Source organism: Poecile atricapillus, chromosome 2 (genome assembly GCF_030490865.1).
Source record: "Poecile atricapillus isolate bPoeAtr1 chromosome 2, bPoeAtr1.hap1, whole genome shotgun sequence".
NCBI lineage: Eukaryota > Metazoa > Chordata > Aves > Passeriformes > Paridae > Poecile > Poecile atricapillus.
The window spans coordinates 45,717,200-45,738,708 of NC_081250.1; the positions used below are offsets into that span (position 1 = coordinate 45,717,200).

Genomic DNA, 21,509 nt, shown 5'->3' on the forward strand with positions numbered 1-21,509 from the left:
GGGGTGTACAGTTTTCCTTCCTTCTGCAGGTGAATGCCTAAAACTAGTTCTGGAGGCAGGTGATCTTACCAAGGTTTTCCCCTTGAGGGAGATGTCCTGAAAGAGTTGTGATAAGGCTTAATCTCAAACTCTGCCTGGGAGAGATTCCTCCTGGATAAAGCCATCCTCTCCTGTCGTGGTGAGCCATCGCACCGTGCTTTGGTGACTATGCTGATCCTTCGTAACCCATTGGTTTTCCCCCCTGGTACCACCCTTACCTTCCCCCATAAAAACCCCAGCTTCTGCCCAGTTCAGGAGGGAGCAGCTGTCACTGGGACCCTTCACAGAGCTGCTGGACAATAAAGGCTACCTCTGTGGAATCACCACACAACGCTCCTGTCGCTCTGAGTTGGCCTGGGAAAAACCTAGCAAGCTAAGCTGAAATCACTGAGCTGGAAATCATTGAGCTGATCACTTGTAGCCACAGGCTGTACCTTTGCTTGGTTACCCAGTGGCCAGGGATTGCCAAAGACTCCCCAAAGGCTGTCTCTTGCTGGACCCCTCTCTCTGGGAAGGTCGTGGCATCCAGGGTCAAACCAACAGACCCCGGCCTGGCCACCACAGCCAGCCACCTATATCCCTAACTTAGGTCAAAAAATCCTCTTTCAGTGCTCAGTTGGAATGAAGGAGTTGGGCTTCCATGACCCTTGTGGGTCCCTTACTACTCAGGATATTCTATGATTTCACAATTCTGTGAAACAGTGGAATTTCCATAATAATTATACAGGCATCAATCACTTCTTTGGTATTTGTCTGTGAGAAACTCATTACCAGGTATCTGGGGCCAGATGACTTGGAATCAGTTAAGATCTGGGCTTGGCCATCTTGCATCAATCTGTGACGTCCAAATGCCTACCACAAGTTGGCTCATGTTGGATTAGAAGTGAATCTGCCTGCATCCATTGATACACGGGATGCCCTGTGGGCATAGACCACTGTCATGGTCCACAGTCAAAGTATGTGAGGGAGAAGTGATCAAATCAATGCTCCTTTCAGAGTAACAGCAGCACTGGAACATCAGGATCATTGTGTGGATGTGATGTGTCTCAATACTAGGACATTCCTAAAGACTGAGGTACAACTTAATGAAATTGTGAGAGCAGGACCAACGTAGCACCTCAAATCCAGCTCAAAAGAGATGGACCAGATAGATCCTCTGCTGTTCTCCATCTGTGCTTTTTTTGTCTTCGACACCACCAAGATTTCTTACTACTTATCATTCCTTAGGCCGTGATTCAGGCAGGACTCAACACCTACTAGGAGGTGAACATGGGAGCAGCCCTGCTGTGGTCAGTGGAGAACATCTTCTCCCTGTGGTGCCCCTCAGGACCCAGACAGGGGCTGTGTCTGTGTGTACCATGCCGGATGCACTGCTCACCCTCTGACACCTCAGAGCAACCCCTGGGAAGGCTGAGAGGATGAGTTCACCTTTCCAGATCACCGAAAAAGAAACCTGTGCTGCTTTTGATCTGTTATTTATTTTGAGTGTTACTCTGACTAGACATAGGGAAAAAAAAAAAAAAAAACCCCGACAAAACAAAAGCAACTTGGAGCCTCAGGTGTGTATACAAAACGTAGCTCAGTAAATTGCTGTTATAAAAGGCAGTTTCTCATGGGGTTGCAAATGAATGAAAATGTAAAGCTAATGATTTGTCTTTCTACTTGGCATCAATACCTGTGGTCATGCTCTGGAAGTTTGACTTGTTTTGTCATTTTTGATATACAAAATAAACAAAAACCTGAGACAAAGGGCAAGCTTGTAAATAGAGGAGCAGCCACTGGGGAATTTTATTTGTTTGTATTTTATTACCTTCTTGTGCCAGCTAATAAGGTGACCTTGCAACAGACAGATGCAGATAAGGTTAGCTGCCTCTGTTGTCCTATTTTGCAAACTGGGAAGTAAGTTGCTGAAATTATTGGGAATAAGGAAATTGCCTGTGGAAAAAAGAAAAAAATCCCCTGCTGTTGTTAATTAAAAGAGTATAGTTTTATGAGATGGATTGAAGTGATTAACTGTTACAACAGTTTACAGTTGCAGTTACAACTGTTACAACTGTTTGGGGTAAAAAAATGAAATTAAATGGGTGGGTATTTTTTATTGCTTCAACAAGAAGGAAAAGGCCATGGGGCTGAACCATAGCCAGCCACTCTACCTGGCAAAGACAGGAGGTTTGCCTGTAAAAAGACAGAGATCACCTGCTGACAACATGAAAAAATTTGAAACCACATCTTTTAAAAACATTCCTGTAGTTCAAGCTGAAATTCCTCTTCTCGGACCGCACCAACAACTCTTGGAGAGTAATAGAATTCAGTGGCCTTTCCTGGCAGGGCAAGCTCATATGAGCCAGGTGTGTTGGGAGTCAACAATTGCCAAGTTTAGCTTTGTTGAATTGAGATACTACCAGTGTATCTCTACTACCTAGAGAAAGATAATAGGAATGAGCTAGATCAGCAGCCGCACCAAGCAAAGGAGAACTGAAACCCTGCCCCAGTGGCCAAACCCCCACCCCCACAAAAGGCCAGCCACATTCCAAGATGGAGTAGGTTCATGGCAGGGAAGAACCCACACCCATGTAATTTTTACAATCTTTCCTCAGACTCTGAGGCTTAAAGTGAGGGTCAGGACATGAGCACTGTTGAAATCAAGGTTTTGCAAAACTCCACAGGACTGGAAGTATGACTGTCCCTGGTGAATACATGCCCTGCTTCCCTTGCTCACCCGCCAGCACACATCTAAAACATTTTTTTCAGAAGCAAAGTGTGACCAACATAAATCTCTTCCTGTTTGCAAAAATCTGTAATTTTGCTGTAGGACTATCATGTCAACACACTTTAAGATGCCTCCAACCAAGCATAGAATGATGTACAAAACAGGTTGAGACTGGATTAAGAAGATACTGTCAGTGACTTCAGCTGATGTGGATTACTTTTGCTGCAGTTAAGTGAAAATCAGTAAGATACATCATAAATGTTCAGATTACATGGGTTAGTGCTTATGTTGTTGTGCTGACATTCCGTGTATACTTTACTTCATCCCATATTGGTTCTAAACAAAAACGTCTTTCACCCTCTAGGAGGAAGGAAATGCAGAATAAAAGCAACACAGAAAGGTAAATCAGGGCTGCAGTGTTTTTGTCAGTAGTTATATATGTAGTTGCCAGCGCATTGTCTGGTGCTGAATGGTGAGTGATGCTTGCTGAGAACATTGGTGGTTCAGGTGTTCTTGCAGATGTCCTGCGACATTATGGACGTGTGCTGCACCCTCGGTGCCCTGTGGTGCCCTCAAGTGAAGACACCCAACATACACCTGCCAGCAGGCAGTGACATGCTCGAGGGTGGCATCTGCTAACTCAGCTCCTCGTTTGCACCAGGGGAAACAGTCATCCTAAAGGAAATACCTACTTATCTAAACCAAGGGAGAAAAGTCGGTGCCTTTGAAGGCTTCCACAGGGAGATCCTTTTTAGGAAGGACTTGCATTTAGACATGGCAGCCTTGCAAGCAGAATTCTACCTTGCTGAACTGTGGGGTGCTGCCATTGAGGGAGGCATCAGGAGGCTGAGGCTGCTCCCACAGCTGAGCCACCTCTACATTTCTGGGTGCTGCCTGGGGACATTTGTTTCTCTTTCTGGACACTGTGCCCATATCACTGGCGGTCTGTATACCAACAGCCCTCCTCTCTGTGGTGTAGACTCATCTCTCCATCTTTGGTTACCCTGAGGACCAGGGTGGCAGTGGGGCCTGTGGGGTTGAACCATGTCCTGGCAGAGTCCTCTGGCATAGCTGTCAAAGAGCAGCCGGCAAACAGCAAACAGCTCCTGTTCCACCACATTTCCTTCTCCTCCTGGACATAACCTGATTCTCCTCTTTCCCACTCAATGCTCCCACTGGGCTGTCTACCTTGGTGTTCGCCTCATCCCGTGGGGATGGGGCCAGTGGTTCAGTGGATCCTTCAGCTTTTCAACCCATGTGTGTAAATGGGATTTTAGCCCATAGCTCCAAGTATTTCTGTCTCAAATGTGATGACAAAAACCTCATTAACTTAAAAGAATGTTAGACTGGTCCTAATGGGGAAATCTGTTCTCCTAAGGATTAAATGTTTTTGGGTTTCCTTGTAAAGTTATCCCTGGAGTTGCAGTCCTGGTGACCTGGATATTAGGGCATAGGTAAATTCTTGTTACTCACCTAGCCCGTGATTTTAGTGTTTGTCAGTGAAGGGTCTGTCCACTTGTCATCTGATTGTGCAAATTCACCTTCCATGTGAGTCGGGATTTAAGTTTCGCTGTTTTTCAGGGTCTGACTATGTGCAGAGGGAGTTGTAGGCTTTTTTTTTTTTTTTCCACGGGAACTTCCTTTCTTGAAACACCACCCCTTGGCAGTGGACCTGCTGACACCTCAGATAAAAAGGGCAGCCTGTCTTCCTTCTGCACACTCAGAAGCTAGTGGCAGAGACTACTCAGGAGCTTGGAAGCTGCTGGCATCACACACATCGCAGGTAGAAACTCTGACAAGAACCATGTTCGGCAACATTGGTGAGTTTTTAATGCTGTATATGATATGTTTTAATGCTTGATATGATATGTTAGGTGTGAAGTTTGGCAAGTCTCCTGCAGGGAGTATGGCAGCTCCAGAGGTTCTCACCCTTCTGATTGCCATAAGTGACACCTTGAGAAAAGAAGTTGTGGTGACAGCACTGTTCACAGGGGATCAGTTTGCTCTGGCTGTGCAAATTCTGTTTTTGACAGATTGGTAAACTAACTGCAAGACTCAGCTCATTTTTCATCACTGTTCTTCAGCCTGTAGACATCTGGTTCTGTCAGTGATAATGGAAAAGAAATGCAGCTCTTTTAAAGTTGTTCCACATCATTGTTAAAAGAATTGCTTTTTTTGAGGCTACTTTATCGTGTAGATTATTGCTCATTAGTGATGGCTGATAGCATCTGATGAAAATTTCAAAATAACCGAAAGGAGGATTTATTTGGGCTTGAGCTCTGTCCCATGGCTGTCCTGCCTACCCTGTAGTTAAGGCATCCTGCACCTACCTTGAAAGGTGCCTGGGTCACTCCTGCAGCAGCTGCTGAACCAGAACAAGCCCAGCTGGTCCAGCCCCAGAATGCCCAAAACCCCTGGGGTCTGGGATGTAGCTGAGCAGATGCACATGTGGGCTGGGTGGTGCCTTCTGCAGAGTTGGGAGCAGGTCTCCACAGCTTTCAGGAGAGGAGGGGTGTTCTGACACCACTCTGAGTCCCTCAGTTTCAAACCTCTGTACTCTGAGTGTGGATGAGCTGAAATTTTCCAGGAAGTCTTGGACATCAGCATCTTTGGGATGCGGTCTCACATATCTGAGATGTGCATGAGTGTTTGCCTGGCGGCTGAGCAAAAATCAGGAGCAAATGCAGGTATACAAATTATGCTCTCTCTTGAAAAACTACAGTTCTCATCCCAATTCCCTTCTGTCCTTCTGAGCAGCCTTTGTTCCCACTGAAGCCAGACATACTATAAATACCCTGCTCCATATTGATAGGTTTTTAAACCCCATCACCTCCTCATCATATGGGGAAAAAAGGCCTCACATACTTACCAGTGCCAAGGTCTTATATGCCCATCTTTGATCACTGTTCTCTTGAAGCTCTGAACACCTCTCCAGGCAGGCAGGCAGCAATGCAGTGGAGCTTGTGGGTTAGCATAGGAAGGAGCTCTATAAAGAATAAATCATTCCATAGAATCACAAAATGACTAGGTTGGAAGAGACCTTCAAGACCATTGAGTCCAACCCAGCCCTAATACCTCAACTAGACCACCGAGTGCCACATCCAATCTTTGTAAACACATCCAGGGATGGTGACTCCACCACCTCCCCAGGCAGATCATTCCAGTACTTTATTATTCTTTCTGTGAAAAACTTTTTCCTAACATCCAACCTATATTTCCCTTGGCATAGCTTGAGACTGAACTAGGAGACAAAATATTGCCTTGAATTGTTTTTCTATTAAAAAGGAAAAAAAAAATCTGACAGCATTTGAGGTTTGGGTTTGCTTCTGGCCTGGCCCAGGAGCAAGCACAGACAGGACTGCCTCTCACAGCCTGAGCCTCTGTCCTGTGAGCAGGCACGTTCTAGGTATACTCAGCTCTTCTATAAATCACTAATTCCTGTGTTGGCAAACCAAGGTGCCTGCAGGCAGCTGGACACAGGGTGTGTGAGGGCCCAGCTCCATGCCTAGGGCGGGAAGCAGGGCTGGAAGACAAAAGCAGCAGGTAAGGGCTGCCCAGGCAAGGTGAGCTGTGGCCAAGCCCCCTCAGATGTGGTGATGGGTGCGCCACTGGCTCGCTCTGAGGCATTCCTTGGCACAGGGCACCGTGCCAGTCAGATCACAGGGTATTATCACAGGTGTGTTTGCACAGGAATAAATGCAGTGCAATTGACGGGCAGCACTGAGTGGAGACTGGTCTTTGGCAGAGTGCTCAGCACGGTCAGACTATATTCCAGGGCAGCTGTTGTCAGTGAATCCTCCCTGTGCATCCTCAGCAGAGGTTGGCAGCACTGGTGATGTCCAGAAATGGGATGGATATGCAGTCCCTAAGTTAAGAAATGCTGGAAGGATGGATTTCCTAGGGCCCTTTCCCACAGCTATCCTATGTGCTCAACTCACACATCCCTTTGCAGCCCTCTCCCAGGGTATCTTCTCAGCCCAGCACCAGGGTTTTCCATAAAGAACAAGGTCGAGCAGCTTTAGTGTTTGGAGATTTCTTAATGCTGAGGAAGATAACACTTCCTCTTGGTTCTCAAGAGGGTTAAGCAGCTAGTTCCAGCTGAAATTTTTTGACAAAAATGCACACACACCCCATTGCGCAAAACATCAGCCCAAGGTTGGCAACTGGCATGCAGCAAGCAAGAAAAAGCACTCGAAGATTAAGCTGGTTAATGAAAGATGCTGGTCAATTTTAAGTCTATTTGTTGTGCCACTTATATATTTTATGTAATTAAATGTATGTAATAAATTTTTGTAATTACATGGTTTATATATTTACTAAGAAGAAATAGACAGAGTAGTAGTCTGGTGGGGATCCACGGCTGGTCGGTTCTGTTTACTCAAGGCTGCAGTTGCTGCACAGCACAGGCTGCAGTAGGAAGCGTGACACTGATTTCAGCCTGCCCTGGGACTAGCCCTGCATGTGGCATCTCTCACGCCACACCAGCAACCAGCAGATTCCAGCCTCTTCAGCATTAGGGATGGCTCTTGTTGTTACTCCAATTTACATGGTTGCCAGGTACCATGCAAATCTGTCAAGACATTTGGTGAATTAATCTCTTCAACCATTATGCTTTTGTCTTGCTGATATCAAAGTTACCGTAACCCGTTTTTGCCTCTCCCATGTCTTCATCTGAATCACTCATGAGAAGAGTGCTTATGAGGTATTGTTACTCCCTACCAGTTCACACGGAATGCTCTAGCTTTTCCTGTCCCAACTGGGCAGCCAGCCAAAACCTCATGCAGTGACCCCCCAAATCTCCATCATCACTCAAAGCTGAGGGCTTTCTTTTTGCTCAAGTGTATCACTGGGTTGTGCCTCTCAGAGCTCCACTCCTATGCCACAGCCCTGAGCCACAAGCTACTGGGAACAGAGATGCTGAGGCTTTTCCTGGCCCTGCTCCCATCCAGAGTTGTGGGACAGGAGGCAGTCATTTTAAATACTCTGTCTTAAAAATCAGCTGCTGTGTTGGGAATGAATGGGAGCAAGGCACTTGAAAAGGGTTCTTTCTGGGGAGTAAATCTGTGCTGAAGCCAAATGGGAAAAGCAGCAGTTATCATGAAGGGAGGCAGTGCTCTGTGGTGAGTGCTCTACAGCAGTCCATCCAGAGTAGGGACAAGCTTCTGCCTTGCCCTCTGACTATCCAGCCCTGAGTTGCTGCAGCATGAATCTGCCTCCTTCTCCCTCCATGTCTGCCCAGGGAGTCTGAGGTTCACCTCTGGGTATTTTAATTTTTTTAAAATTTAATTTAATTTAATTTAATTTAATTTAATTTAATTTAATTTTATTTTATTTTATTTTATTTTATTTTATTTTATTTTATTTTATTTTATTTTATTTTATTTTATTTTATTTTATTTTGTGTTGTCTTATGCTAGATCACTTGTTACTCTAGATATTTTGATGACTTACAGGGCTACATTAAGAAGAAGAAAACTGTCTCTACTGAGAAAGTAACCATCAATCTTTTATTTTTCCTTTCTCCTTTTCTCCTAATGCCTTCCCAGAGTCTGGTCTGCAGGTCACTGGGATTGACTTTCTGAAGAGCCAGAACACGCGGCAGCACCACACGGATGGCTACAACATCAAGAACCTGGTGGTGCGGCGCGGCCAGCCCTTCCAGGTGCAGGTCAGCTTCAGCAGGGAGCTGAGGGCTGCCGACAAGCTGTCCCTGCGCTTCACCATCGGTAAGCAGGAGTCCCTCTGTGGCCACCAGGCAAAGCCAGGGAGCATCCAGCTGCCTCTTCCTGGCACTGCACAGGCACTGCAGACCTGTGCAACCCTCTCACATATTGCCCTGGGTTTGCTTCTAGGTGAAAATCCTATGAAAAACAGGGGGAGCCTGCTGTCGCTGAAACCGGAGCGGGAGGATTTCACTGGGTGGAAGATCTCCGTTGCAAAGAAGAACGGCAAAGAGGTAGAGCCTGTGGGCAAGGGGTCTAATGCCCAGTACTGAGCCCATCAGAAGCTACAGAGCAAAGCATCCTCATACCCCTGTCCTGCTTTCCCTTGGTCCTATGATTTCAGATGGGCAGCAGCCTTGTCCTGCTTGGTTCATTGCTCCCCCCATGCACAGGCAGGCTTTGCCCTATCCCACTGCCTTCCTCTCTTTCCCTGCAGGGACCTCCATGGCCCCCAGCTCTGCCACTGGTGCCAGTCCTGTGGCACCATGTTTGTGCCATGCCTGTGGCCATGGTGGGATGTCCTTCATGCTGTCTCTCCTTGTTGCCTCCTCAGTGTCTGCTGTCTGTCACCAGCTCGCCCAACGCCCCTGTGGGAAAATACAACCTGCATGTGAAGACTGGCGCTAACATTTACAAGCCTGAAAATGGTGTCATCTACCTTTTGTTCAATCCTTGGTGTGAAGGTGAGTGGTCCTGCTCAGTGGAGTGATAATTACTCCTTCCAGGGATTGTCCCAGATGGAGCTTTGCCTCATATTTTCCCTCCTCTCTTTCTTACATTTCTTTTTTCCCATAAGACACTGTAAGCAGCATCCTCATGGAGCCAGTGGGAAGCTGGGCAATAGCAATGAGCCAGCTCCTCATTGGATATCCTGCAGTGGCGGGATGTAGAGGGACATCTCTCAGTCACATCTGTTTGCACCTCTGTACCATTCCTCACTGTTTCCCTGAGCCAGCCAAAGATTAACTGAGAGAACTGGGTTGGCTTGAGATCCAGAAAAAAGTTCCCCAGTTCTCTCTGCTGTCTACTTAGTACTCTATAGTGTTCAGAAATAAGATTTTTAGAACAAGAAAAGAGTGGTCACATAGCAATGGACCTACAGGGGGAAATTAAAGATTAGTCTATTGGAAATTCTTTCATGATAGGAGCAAAGAAATGGGAATGCTGCATGGTCATCTGTTGGTGTGAATGTTGCAGATCCTTGGTTACCCCAGTTTAGCTTCCCATGGAAAATTTCATATAGGGTGTGCAAACCACCTGACATCTGAGGGTTTGGGTTTTTTTCTCCAGATGATGTTGTCTACATGGCCAATGAGGCACAGAAGAATGAATATGTGCTCAACGACACCGGCTGCATCTATGTTGGGTCTGCATACAACATCTACGACAGGCCCTGGAATTTTGGGCAGGTAAAACAGAGCTGTCTTGTCAGCCCCATTACCCTTCTTCATCCCTTTGGCATGAAGCCCATGAGTAGCTCAAAGTGCTGGAATGACCCTTCCAGCTTCACTGGGAGGGCTCATTTGCTTAGAGTTATCTATGTGCCTACAAATGTTCCCCACCCACAGCTGGAGAACAGGGTTTAGTGTGGCCCATTGATGGTCAGATCGTGTGACCTCCTACTAAAGGATGTGGAAACTGGGAACAGGGTGTTTCTGATTGAAAGAATTCCCATAAGGGAAATTCCTGCACTCATGCAACTGTAGGTCTTGTTAATCCACTAATGAGACAGGGGGAGGGCTGATGGGGAAAAAAATATGACTTAACTGTTGCATCATCATCAGGAATGAAAAGGGTAAAATTACTGGCAGAGGTTATCACCTTTCAAGTGGTGTCTTCACTGACAGCCGTGTGCAGGACACAATCAGCCACCCTCTCCGGAAGGGTGTTCCTGCACGCTGCCTCTGAGATAACTCCAGAGGAGAATGTCAAATTGGCTTGGGCTAGAGATAAAAGGTGGATGCAAGAGCAGATTTATTTGCACCCTGTAGAAAGCAAACAGGAACCCAATCAGAGTATCCTGCACCTTATCCAGACAGAAATCTCTACCAGAAAATGTTCCAATCCAGGGGTTTTTTGTTTTGTTTTGTTTTGTTTTAGAAGTCTACAATTTTTGCAGGATATCTGCAGATATGTATCTGCAGGACAGACATAACCCAACTAAGTTTTACACAAAAGGGGCCAAAGGGCATCATCTGTAGTGCTGTTCCTATCCTAATATTTATTCTGCTCTTAAACAATGAGAATTGATATTGATATTCTGACAAGCTTCATTGGATCAGATGTTTGACATCTTTTTGAACTGGCCCTCAGGGAGCTTTATCAGCAATTGCTAATTAGAAATCTTTGCTATAATAATTAGCATTTACGTATGTTTCTTTTTTCCAAGGTTCATTTTGTACCTATGTCAATAGACTAATTATTAGTAGAGATCTTAAATGTTCATTACTCTTGTGAGTAATTTGCAGAGTTGTGGGGAGACGACGTTGGTGACTTTTGTGCACAGGAGTAAAGATTGCTGGGTCAGGTTCTAACTGTGTTTGCAAGACACATGAGACAGGCTTTTGTCTTCCAAGGCTGGGATTAATTTTAGCCCTTCTTTGGAGAGAACAGCTTTGGGAAGCCCCACAGCCTTGGAAATTCAATATCATAAAGGAAGTTTAGAAGTTAGAGCTAGTCATACATTTTCCTCCAAATACATGCTTTACAGTGACAAGCAAATTCTGTTTTAGAGCAGTATATAAAAATATCTCCGTTTTCTTCTCAAAACAGTTTGAGGAATTTGTCTTGGATGCCTGCATGTATCTGCTGGACAAAAGCAAGCTCAGTCTGAGAGAGAGAAGGGATCCTGCAAATGTGTCCAGAGCCATGTCTGCTTTGGTAAGCTTCTCTCAGTGAAGTGCTTTGCCTCTCCATATCTTCCCTCCTCCTTGCTTGCTCTTCTTTCCCTGGGACCATGAACACCATTTCAGGAGGCATCTGAAATAGAGTCCTTTGGGAAACTGCAGGCAAAGAGACAGAGGCATTTTTGGGTGGAGGGAAGAGGCAAACAAAAATATAGCATGTTCCCATCTCCAAAGCTTGCAGCTGCCCCAGTGGTTGTCCTTCCTCATCAGTTGTGTTGGTGGGGGCAACACAAGGGTTGTGTTTTGGGCAGGTAACTGCTCTCTGTGGTGGGACCCTTTTGGAGCCCTGTGGTTTAACATACAAGATGCAGAGTCAATTTTTACTGCCCTGAGCAGAGGTGTCACCTCCCTCTAGATATGCAGGTGGAGGCTTTCTAACCAGAGGAGCCCCCAGCCAGCACCAGCAGCCTTGATGGGTCCCACATGGCAGTGGGAAGCCACAGGGCTGGCCAAGATCCTGGGGTTTATTCAGCTTCATCCCTTTATTTTTCTCCTTTGTGTGTGGCCACAGGTTAATGCCAACGATGACAGCGGAGTCCTGATGGGGAACTGGTCAGGGAATTACGCCAATGGAACATCCCCTATGGATTGGATTGGGAGTGTCACAATATTGCAGAAGTACTACAAAACAAAAAAGCCGGTCTGTTATGGCCAGTGCTGGGTCTTTGCAGGAGTCCTCAATACAGGTGAACAGTGACCCGCCCCCCTTCTCCCACACCCTGATTACTGTGCTAGTAAGCCAAATTACTGTGCCTCTGAGCATCAGAGGTGGCAGGGTCTGTCTGTAAGGAGAGGCTGAGGGAGCCAGGACTGCCCAGCCAGGAAAAGAGAAGGCTCTGGGGGTCTGATCTTTGTGTGTAAATACCTGACAGAAAGGAATGGGACACAGACAGGCTCTTCTCAGTGATGCTTAATAAGACCAGAGGTGATAGGCACAGCCTGAAACATGGGAGCCTGAAACCTGGGAAAACAGCTTTTTTCACTGTGGGGGTGGCCAAGCACTGACACAGGGTGCCCAGAGAGGTTATGGAGTCCTTGGAGATTTTCAAAAGCCATCTGGACACAGTCCTGAGCATCTGCTCTGGAGGACCCTGGGTGGGCAGAGGGGTCAGATGAGAAGATGCCCACCAACCTGAGGGATTTTGTGACCTTGTGTTTTGTCTGTCTGTGCTGCAGTCATGCGTTGCCTGGGAGTGCCATGCCGCTGTGTGAGTACCTTTGACTCGGCCCATGACACAGAGGGGAACCTGACAGTTGACATTTACCTGAACGAAAAAGGAGAAAAGCTGAACTCGCTGTCCTTCGACTCTGTCTGGTACTAACGCTTCTTACACCCTGTGCTGCCTTGCAGTGCCCCATTTCCCACCCCCAGCAATTCCTTTGAGAATTTCACTACTGCTTGGGGTTTGTTGCCCAGGAGAGAGAGAGAGAAAGCCAGGGGTTTCCCAGGGTTACCTGCAAATACCCATTAAATCTGCCCTTACTAAAGGATTAAGGGAGGAGATCGTGACTCTTCGGACTGTAACAACTCACTCCTTTTCTTTCCCAACCAAATGCACACAGGAACTTCCACGTGTGGAATGATGTCTGGATGCAGAGAAAAGATATACCAGATGGGTTTAATGGCTGGCAGGCAATTGATTCAACCCCTCAGGAGCAAAGTCAAGGTAGGATTTGCCTAGAAAGGCCCTTCTGCAACTCGTGAGGGAGGCAGGGACATTTTGTGTGAAAAACATGCTTCCCAGACAGCAAACCAGGTGCTCTCCATGCACAACTTCATGCACTGGGGCAGTGACACTCTAAAGCAGTAGGTCTCACTCCTGCCACCTCAGCCCAGGATGGAAGGAATAGCATTTCTTGGCAGGCAGAAAACCAATGCTGTGGGAGCACGAATGTTGTTTCAGAGGTTAGAGCACATCTAAGTCATTGGTGTCATGAGCCTGTTCATTGGTAGATGCGAGGAGTGATCACCAAAATTGGTGACTACACTCTCTGCACAAGTTCAGGGAATTTGAAACTGGAAAAAACCCAAAAGGTTAATCCTCAGGGAAGCGCAGAAAGTGGAATATTGCCTAAAGATCAAACACAGGTGTCTGGATGCAGTTGACTTCGTAACCTGATACTGAAATTGAAGAAGGAAGAAACTTTCTAGCACAATTTTGAAGCATTAGAAAGCAGGTATTCATTATTGCAGCTTGCTGGACACCCAGAGGCTATCTCCTCTAATTGGGTGTATCATGAAACTTTACAAGGTATTTATTCCATTATGATCATACGTATTCATTAGAGTGTACTTCCTGGCTGATACATAAACATCACTTCTCCTAGAACTAATTTGCATGCATCTGCCTCTTACTGGAAGGCCTTTTATGGTCCTGGAGGGTTGTCTGAAGGGGTCCCTGGTGGTCGTACTCATGTCACCGATGACCTTGCCTTGAACTTCTCTTAGGGCACGTGCTGTGGCTTCTTGTCACGTAACTTTGCCACAAATGCCACTATATTCCTCATTATCTGTTTATCCACTGATTCCAGTTACGTTTAGCATCCTGTGTGGCTGCTTTTGCATTCTTTTATCTACTTCTTTGAAACACATTGCCCTTGTTTGGAGAAAGCATCGTTATTTTCCGTTCCTCTTATCAAACCAAGCTGTGGCTTTCTAACCTTAAAATAATCTAAGTGAGGGGAAAGATGCAAAAGCTCCTACCAGGCTTTAGTCATCTATTAAAAAAGTCCCAAGCAGCTGTGGGAGAAATGAGAGGTTTTGGAGTTAATTACTGGGTTGGAGGACTGTTTACTGCTAAGTATCAACTGCCATGGCCACAGATTCCTGCTTGAGTGTGTCTGAGTGTGGAGCAAAAATTGGAGTCACTGCTCATGTTTGGAAAATCAGCTGGTGTTGAATGCCCTTTCTAGGTCGTTTCCAGTGTGGCCCATGCCCGGTGAAGGCTGTCCGGGAAGGAGATGTGTATTTGCCCTACGACAGCAAGTTTGTGTACGCAGAAGTGAACGCTGACAGAGTCTACTGGGTTGTCAAGAAGGTGAATGGCAAAGACAAGTACTTCAAGGTTGGCACCGAGACCCGAGACATCGGCAAGAAGATCAGCACAAAAGCCGTGGGGCAGAACAGACGGGAAGACATCACCTGGGAGTACAAGTACCCCGAAGGTAACAGCCCCCATCCTCTACCCTAGTGCCAAAGAGGAGACCCCGACCATGCAGGTCACCCCACAGCATGTGTTGCTTCCAGTAGAAGACTGCAGGAGTAGCTGCAGTAGCAAACATAAAGCCTGGAGACCCCCGGGAGGCAGCACTGCTCCCAGGAATCCTCATGCCCGCAGTGACACCTATAGGCTGCTCTCCAGGGACACGAGCAAGCTTCCAGACAATGAAAAAAACGGGCTGAGTGATGGACCTAGTCATCACACCGACCTTTGCTTTATTTCTTCATTCCTCTCCATTTTGTCTTTCCATTCCCCAAATCATATTGGGCAGGGGGGAAAATTCCATATTTCCTTCTCACAGTTCTCAAGATTCAGCTATGTTGTCCTAGACTGTTAAACTCTTCTCACTGAGGAGGGAAAAAATATCAGGCTGAAATATTTAAGAGTATCCATCCTCTAAATTGTCTCTTCCAGGAAAGTCTTCCAGTCCAGAATCCTACAGTGGTAGGTGGTAGCCTAAACCAAGACTTTGTCCTGAGCAGAGGCTGGAGGTGCTCTGGCATCCTCACTGCTTATCAGCAAAAGGATAAATAAAGGGAAGATAGCTCTGGGTGAGGAAACTGAGATACAGCTGTCACTCATATTTTTCTTCATCCAGGCTCCAAAGAGGAAAGGATGTCTATGCAAAGAGCTATCAGCTTCCTACGCCCTTCGGGATTGGTACCTCGTTCAGGCTATGCTTCGACTGTGCAGACGCTAAGTGGGAGCAGCCAGCCTTTGGTCCCGAAGGAGCCAGCCACCAAGACTGGGCTCCACGTTGAGATAACCAATACAGAAGCTTTGCATCCTGGCAATCCCCTTGAAATGGCCATCACAGTGAAGATCTCTGCTCCTGGGAACTGGACCGTTGATGTTACTGGCTCCTGCCAGCTGCAGTACTATACTGGGAAAGTTCAGGCCAATCTTGGAACTATCAAGGAGACCATCAACCTAGAAGGCACATGTGGTAAGCACAGAAAGCTCTCTTGTTCTGTAGACTAATTTACTGTGGCGGTCTGGGGTTTGTAGTGGCTCCACTACAGACCAGGGTATGGCTCTGTACTTTGTGAAGAGCAGAAATTGCCTGCCTAGAACCTACCTCCCTCTTAACTGCATTTGGAAGTCTCAGTTAGACTGGGATCCCTCTGTAGCAGGGACCAAATCACAAAGGCCCCGCTGCAGCCTCAAGGAGGTGGTTAGAAATACAGCAGTGTGGGCTGGCAGAAGTTTTCATGGCAGGAGTGAGATGTGCTGAAACACATCTCCCTCCAGTCCTCACTGTCTAAGCATCAAAGATGTCACCTCAGGCTTTGTGTGCATCCATGTGGATCTGATCCCTCACAGAATTTAGATGGCTAGAAATTTCAGCCTTTTTTTTGCACTTGGTGTTTGCCACTCTTATTTGGCTGGTGGTGATGCTGGTGAGTGTTATTTTCTAAATTCTTTACCCAAGTAAATCCCCACATCATGACTGCCTGCCTGGCTGTTCACTGCTGTGCTTTGCACTTCTTTGAGTAACCCGAGTTGCATTTTTGATCCCAAGCAATGTAACTGAAACTTGCTAAACAAGAGACTAACGAGTGATAAAAAATTAGCAACCCTTGCTGATTCCTAGCATGAATCACTCACAAAAAGAAAAAATAAAAAAAAAGTAAAAAATAAGAAGAAAAAAAAATCTTCACTGTTGATGAGTGCCGAGTGTTTTCACTGATACACTGTTGCTGTCAAAATGCAGCAGGACACAAAGGTAGTCCTATATATACATGCATACATATATACAGTTAGGGAAAAGGACAGGTGGTTTTGGTTTTATTGCCAGAAGCCAGGAAGCTTTGCAGCTGAAGCAATGCTCAAGCACCAGTACTGCTGACTTAGTGGCTTTTCTGAGCTGCTGGAAGGTTGTCCAGGCAATAAAAGATAAAATCTGAACTGAAAGGAAAGGCAGCAATTTTACAGCAGGTAGAGGAACCCTTGGGGGTGCAGGCTTAGATGTACCCAACCTTCTGCTCCTCTGCCTCCTCCTGAGTGCCCAGGCAGCCAGGGATGAGGGCTGTTGAGGTGCTGGATGTGAGCCCAAGCCAGTGCTTGTCTGAGCAGGGAGATGGTGGGACTCAGCCACCTTTCCCATGGGCTGCATGGGCCAGGTACCACCCACCCAGCCAGGGCTTCCCTCCACAGGAAAGCAGGAAGGTCTCAGCAAATATGGCTCATGCCACACCCTGGGACACCAGCCACCAGAGCTGACTTTGCCACCCAATTCCTGGGTGTGTGATAAAGCATCAAGTTGTCTTTTCTTTCCTGCAGAGATGCAGGTCCCCCTGAAAATAGCACCTGATGCGTACATGAAGACACTGTCCTCCGTGGAAGATGAAGTGCTCATCCTTGTCACTGCCATTGCCGAGGTCAGGGAAACAAACGACAAACTCACCAAGGAGACCTCCATGAGATTCGAGTATCCCCCCATCACTGTCCAGGTGAGGCAGCTGCCAGCTGGGCTCCTGGGGGACAAGGGTTAAAGCTCTGCTCGCTGCAGCACCACAGTGGTGGTAGCATTCCCAGGGGGATCTCCCAAACAGCTGCCTCCCAGGATGCTCAGTTCTTGGCATCTTATTTGGCTAGTCAACATTCATTTGAAGGTTGAAACCAGACATGAAATTTAACTTTTATTATTGCCCCATCTAAAAGGGGAGGCAGGGGCTGCTGGAGGGAAGGGGATGGGAGAGGACAGTTTGTACAGGGCCTGCCTCCAAGCCCACAGCTCTCCCTGCTAAAGGAAAAACATGTTGAGAAAACAGCTTCAGGAGGCTAGAAAGGTTATGAAGGGGGTGTCCCCCACCATGATGGTGGTGAGCAAACCATCAGCAGCTCTGGCATCTTTATTACTCCTCTAATCCCCAGTCTTTGGGTTTGTTTCTCTCTTTCCTCCTCTGCCAGATGCCAGAAACAGCCCAACTGTACAAGGACTTCACCTGTGCATTCATCTTCAAGAACAAGCTGAATGTGACCCTGGAAAACTGCAAGCTGCTGGTGGAGGGCTTGGGCTTGTTTAAGATGACAACATTTGAGCAGGGGTAAGGAGATGAGACAATTAAATGACCATGGCAGGGCTCTGTTCTGTTTATATTTTTTTAATATCCTTAAAGAAGTGGTATGGGGATCTGGAGAAACAGGGACCTTTGCCAGCTGTGTTTGAAACTGGCATTTTGGCCAGACAGACCCACACAGCAGTTGACAGGCTCAAGGCAGAGGAGCATGGCAGGGGCTCCCCCCATGCTCCTAATGTTCTTTCCAGTAAGTGTGAATACAGCTGCTTCCTTCAGACCTGACTTTGGTGTTTCAGCAGTATGGGGAACTCTGGGGAAGGTCCCCAGGATCTCTGGGACCACCGGGCAGTACCATCATGCCAGGCCCCATTTGCTGCAAACTGGTCATGGGGGAAGGGGAACACCCACCCTAAACACATGCAGTGACTATTTCTTTAAGAGAAATTATTCCAAAGTGGCAAATAACCCTAATTCATGCTGGGACTGTTTTGGTTTTTCCTTCGTCTTTAGGGATATAATGCCTGGCAGAATCATGAAGTCTGAAATAATATGCACTCCAACAAGACTAGGAGAGAGGAAAATCGTAGCCAAGCTGATCTCAAACCAGATCAAAGGGATCTCTACAGAGAAGGCCATCACCATCACTGAGTAGGATCAGTGTCTTGTCAGCGTGCAAATGTTGGCCTTGCTAAATGTATCACACCCCTGGGCACTCCTTGCCTTCTTGCTTGCTGCACAGTACTTTTAAAGTAAAGAGAAAAATGCCATAAAGCTAAGGGAATTAAACTGGCTTAAGGGCACAGTTGCATTGATTGCAGTTAATTGTGATTCAATAAAGGTTGTGAAAATCGACTGTGTGATTTGGTTTGATGATCTTGTCACACTGGGATGGCTCTGAATCCACAAGGGGGTGTTCCCATCTCAGACCAGGGATGGGAGCTCATGTTGGTATCAGCTTCAGCCAGAGATGGGTGTGAGCCTGGGAGGGGCTGCTGTGGTCTTACATGGAAGGTCACACAGGGACCTCACTGCACCAAGGGCTGCTGTGCAGCTCAAGGCACACTGCAAGCAAATCCCTCCTGAGCAATTCCCTCTTCCTTCCAGCTCACCACCTGGGGGATGTACCAGCATGTGCTTTCTCTTTAGAGTTCAGAAAGAGCAAACCCAGCACAGTCTACCCCAACACCATTTTTCATACATCTTCCTATCCCACTTCTTTTGGGGGTTTTCAGGCATTTTTGGAAGAGGTGCCATCTCCAGCAGCATTCATTACTAGTGCTTCCCTAGAAATGAAGTGTTTCCCCTTCCACCCTGAACACTGCTGGACTACAGAAATAACCTCAATGGCAGTGTACATCAGGAACTTTTCCAGCCATGGTCACACTGGAGAAGACAACAGCTGTGCACAGCTGGAGCCCACCACTGTAGTAGTGCGGAAAAAATTCCCTTATTAGGCTTAAGGGCTTCCTCACACCACTGCACTGCACACCCCAGCAACTCCTGAGGCCACATTTAGCAAGGGAATTCTCTGTCCCACAACATGGCCAGCAGTGGAGTGGCACTGGGTTTGCCAGTGTTTCCACAAGTAAAGAGGAAATCAGGTCACACAGTAGTACAGGGAGTAATTTATCTGTTTATTTAAAAAGCAAATGCTCAAGCATTAAGGCAGTAGAGCGGAAAAAATAAATGGTGACTACATCTGGTTATGTGCCAGCCCATAAAAGGGGAAGAGCGAAGGAAAAAAAAAAGGAGGGATATAAAAAGGTTTTAACCACTCTCTTGTGTTTCAAAGATTTGAGGAACTCCCAGACGAGCACACATGTGGCTGCCAGGCCACAGAAGGGGGTCAAGGCTGCCCTGACCCCTGCTGTCCCTCTGCCCACAGTGTTGTGTTGCTCCACAGCAGCACAGGGTCCCCAAAAGGCCACCTCCTGCCACCCCTGTGGCACAGCACGGAGTGGGAGCTCCTCTCCACAGGCAGAGCGGGTGCAGGGTCCATGTGCATCATGTCCACAGAGTAGGGAGGAGCAGGTGGTGCTTGGCAGATGAAGTCTTAGCTCTTTAGAAAGTACAACAGTGACCAAAAGCACAAAAGGAGTTTCAAACAGCAAAAAACATATTTTTTCAAGAGATGTAAATTCCCTATTTGCATAGAAAACCTGCTGTGGAAGACACCAGGTGAGAAGTCCGAGAACACTTTCCACATATGCCACGACTCTGTCCATCACATGTGTCAGAGCAGTGATGGGATCCTCAGCAGACCATGTCCCACTGAGCAGTGCAGAGGGAGCATCCTCCCCAGACCCATAAATTTAGGGCACTACAAGCAGGCTCTCCAGGATGTCTTTCCTGGGAGGTGGTGAGCCAGCTAGAACCATAGCAGCATGGTCTGAACATGAAGGCATGCTCTAACAAAGGGCAAGAAGTGTGTAGGGGGAAGGGAAGGTAAACAGTGAGCTTAGTTTCAATTCTATAAAAATCGTGTTTGGTCTCAAGCTACCAGTCAATTATTAAAGAATGAGATTTACACAAAAGCTGTGGATAAAACATATTTTTCCAACTTTTGAAGACTTGTGATTTCTGACATTTGTCACTCTACAGTGAGACAGAAAGGAGATACACCAAGGGGTACTGGTACTTTGGAAGGGGACAAGGGAGACTGACAGCCAAGAAACACCAGAACTGATTTGCTGGGCACAGGAAGTCATCCTGCTAAAGTCTTGGGGGCACCACAGATACATACAGGCTGTCCATGCTCTGTGTAAGGCACAGGGACATGCCCCTGTCTCATTCAGACTGTAACTGAGGAGGGGAGATGACTGTTCTGGCTCTTACCCTCCTCCTCACACTACTTTTCTGTTTCCCCTGTTAAAAAAAACAAACCTGGGAATGCCAGCACCGGAGGAACAACAGGAGAGGTGGGAAACAGAGGCAAATGACAACTGTTCTCGTGATGAAGTGAACCAGGTTTGAGTGGAGGAAAAAATTGGCTGCCTCCATCCATGCCTACCCAAAGCCATGTCCCAGAGTAGGGTCCCTGTCCTGAGAAGCATCCCTGGAATGCAGAGCATGGGGGTCTCTCCCAAGCTGACATCCCTACATGCCTGCCTCAAGGTGATTTTCAGCCACAGACCAGTTCCTCCCTCTAGCACCATTCCCACTGCAGACACAGCACTGGAGGCAGAGGTGTTAGCTGGATGCAGAGGCGGAGCAGCAAGCCAAAATTAGAAACCATGAGCTAAAAAGGGCACTCTTAGTCTTCCTCTTTCAACATCACCATTGCTCCCTACAGAAAATCCCTTACAGACCTGTGTATGTCCCTGACAGCCTATTCCTGTGGGATGCTGAGAGATGAACACAGGCTAGTGCAGAAGGAGGAGGGCTTCTTCCCTCAACACCCTGCTGCACAGGGCACAGCCATTCCAGACCTCCTGTCTAAAAGACATGAGAGGATGTCTCATTTTCCCTCAAACGTGGGGTTTCCCTTTATCCCAAAAAGATACACAATTCCTAATCACATTTTCTAGATCTACTTTTTGCTGACAAAGAGAAGACATCTCGAGCGAACAGGGGATAGGACAACTATTCAGAGTTGCCAATCACCCTGGATTTTGGTGAAGCTGTGCTTCTAACAGTCAAGGCACTCTATTTGTTCCCAGTACCTTTGCCAGAAAAAGGGACTGCTATGGCAGAGGACAAGTCCAGGAGAGAATCTCATCCCTCCACGGTAGCCCTGAATGCCACACAATTAATGCACACAAAGATGCTTTCTGGGGGCTTAAAAATAAACAGAAAAAAAAATCTTGCACAAATTCCATTTGATATTGCTCCTATAAATAATAAAAACTTCATACAGGTCTTTCACAATGCCATGCTTTCATCCCAAA

At 46.9% G+C, this 21,509-nt stretch overlaps 2 protein-coding genes across 2 annotated transcripts in view; one reads left to right on the plus strand and one right to left on the minus strand.

Annotated features, from left to right (window-relative positions):
• Positions 1 to 4,484: 4,484 nt before the first annotated feature.
• On the plus strand, positions 4,485 to 18,469 carry TGM4 (transglutaminase 4). The gene is made up of 14 exons (XM_058833596.1): positions 4,485 to 4,569; positions 8,296 to 8,475; positions 8,602 to 8,705; positions 9,026 to 9,155; positions 9,763 to 9,881; positions 11,245 to 11,352; positions 11,890 to 12,064; positions 12,555 to 12,693; positions 12,942 to 13,045; positions 14,292 to 14,543; positions 15,198 to 15,545; positions 16,883 to 17,052; positions 17,513 to 17,649; positions 18,133 to 18,469. The coding sequence occupies exons 1-14, from the start codon at positions 4,554 to 4,556 to the stop codon at positions 18,272 to 18,274; spliced, it is 2,124 nt and encodes a 707-aa protein (XP_058689579.1). The 5' UTR covers positions 4,485 to 4,553; the 3' UTR covers positions 18,275 to 18,469.
• The window catches only part of ZDHHC3 (zinc finger DHHC-type palmitoyltransferase 3), a 51,597-nt gene continuing 35,713 nt past the window's right edge, over positions 5,626 to 21,509 (minus strand). The window contains exon 10 of the mRNA XM_058833603.1: positions 5,626 to 5,735. The gene's annotated coding sequence lies outside the window, so the exon portion shown is untranslated. The remainder of the gene's footprint in view (positions 5,736 to 21,509) is intronic.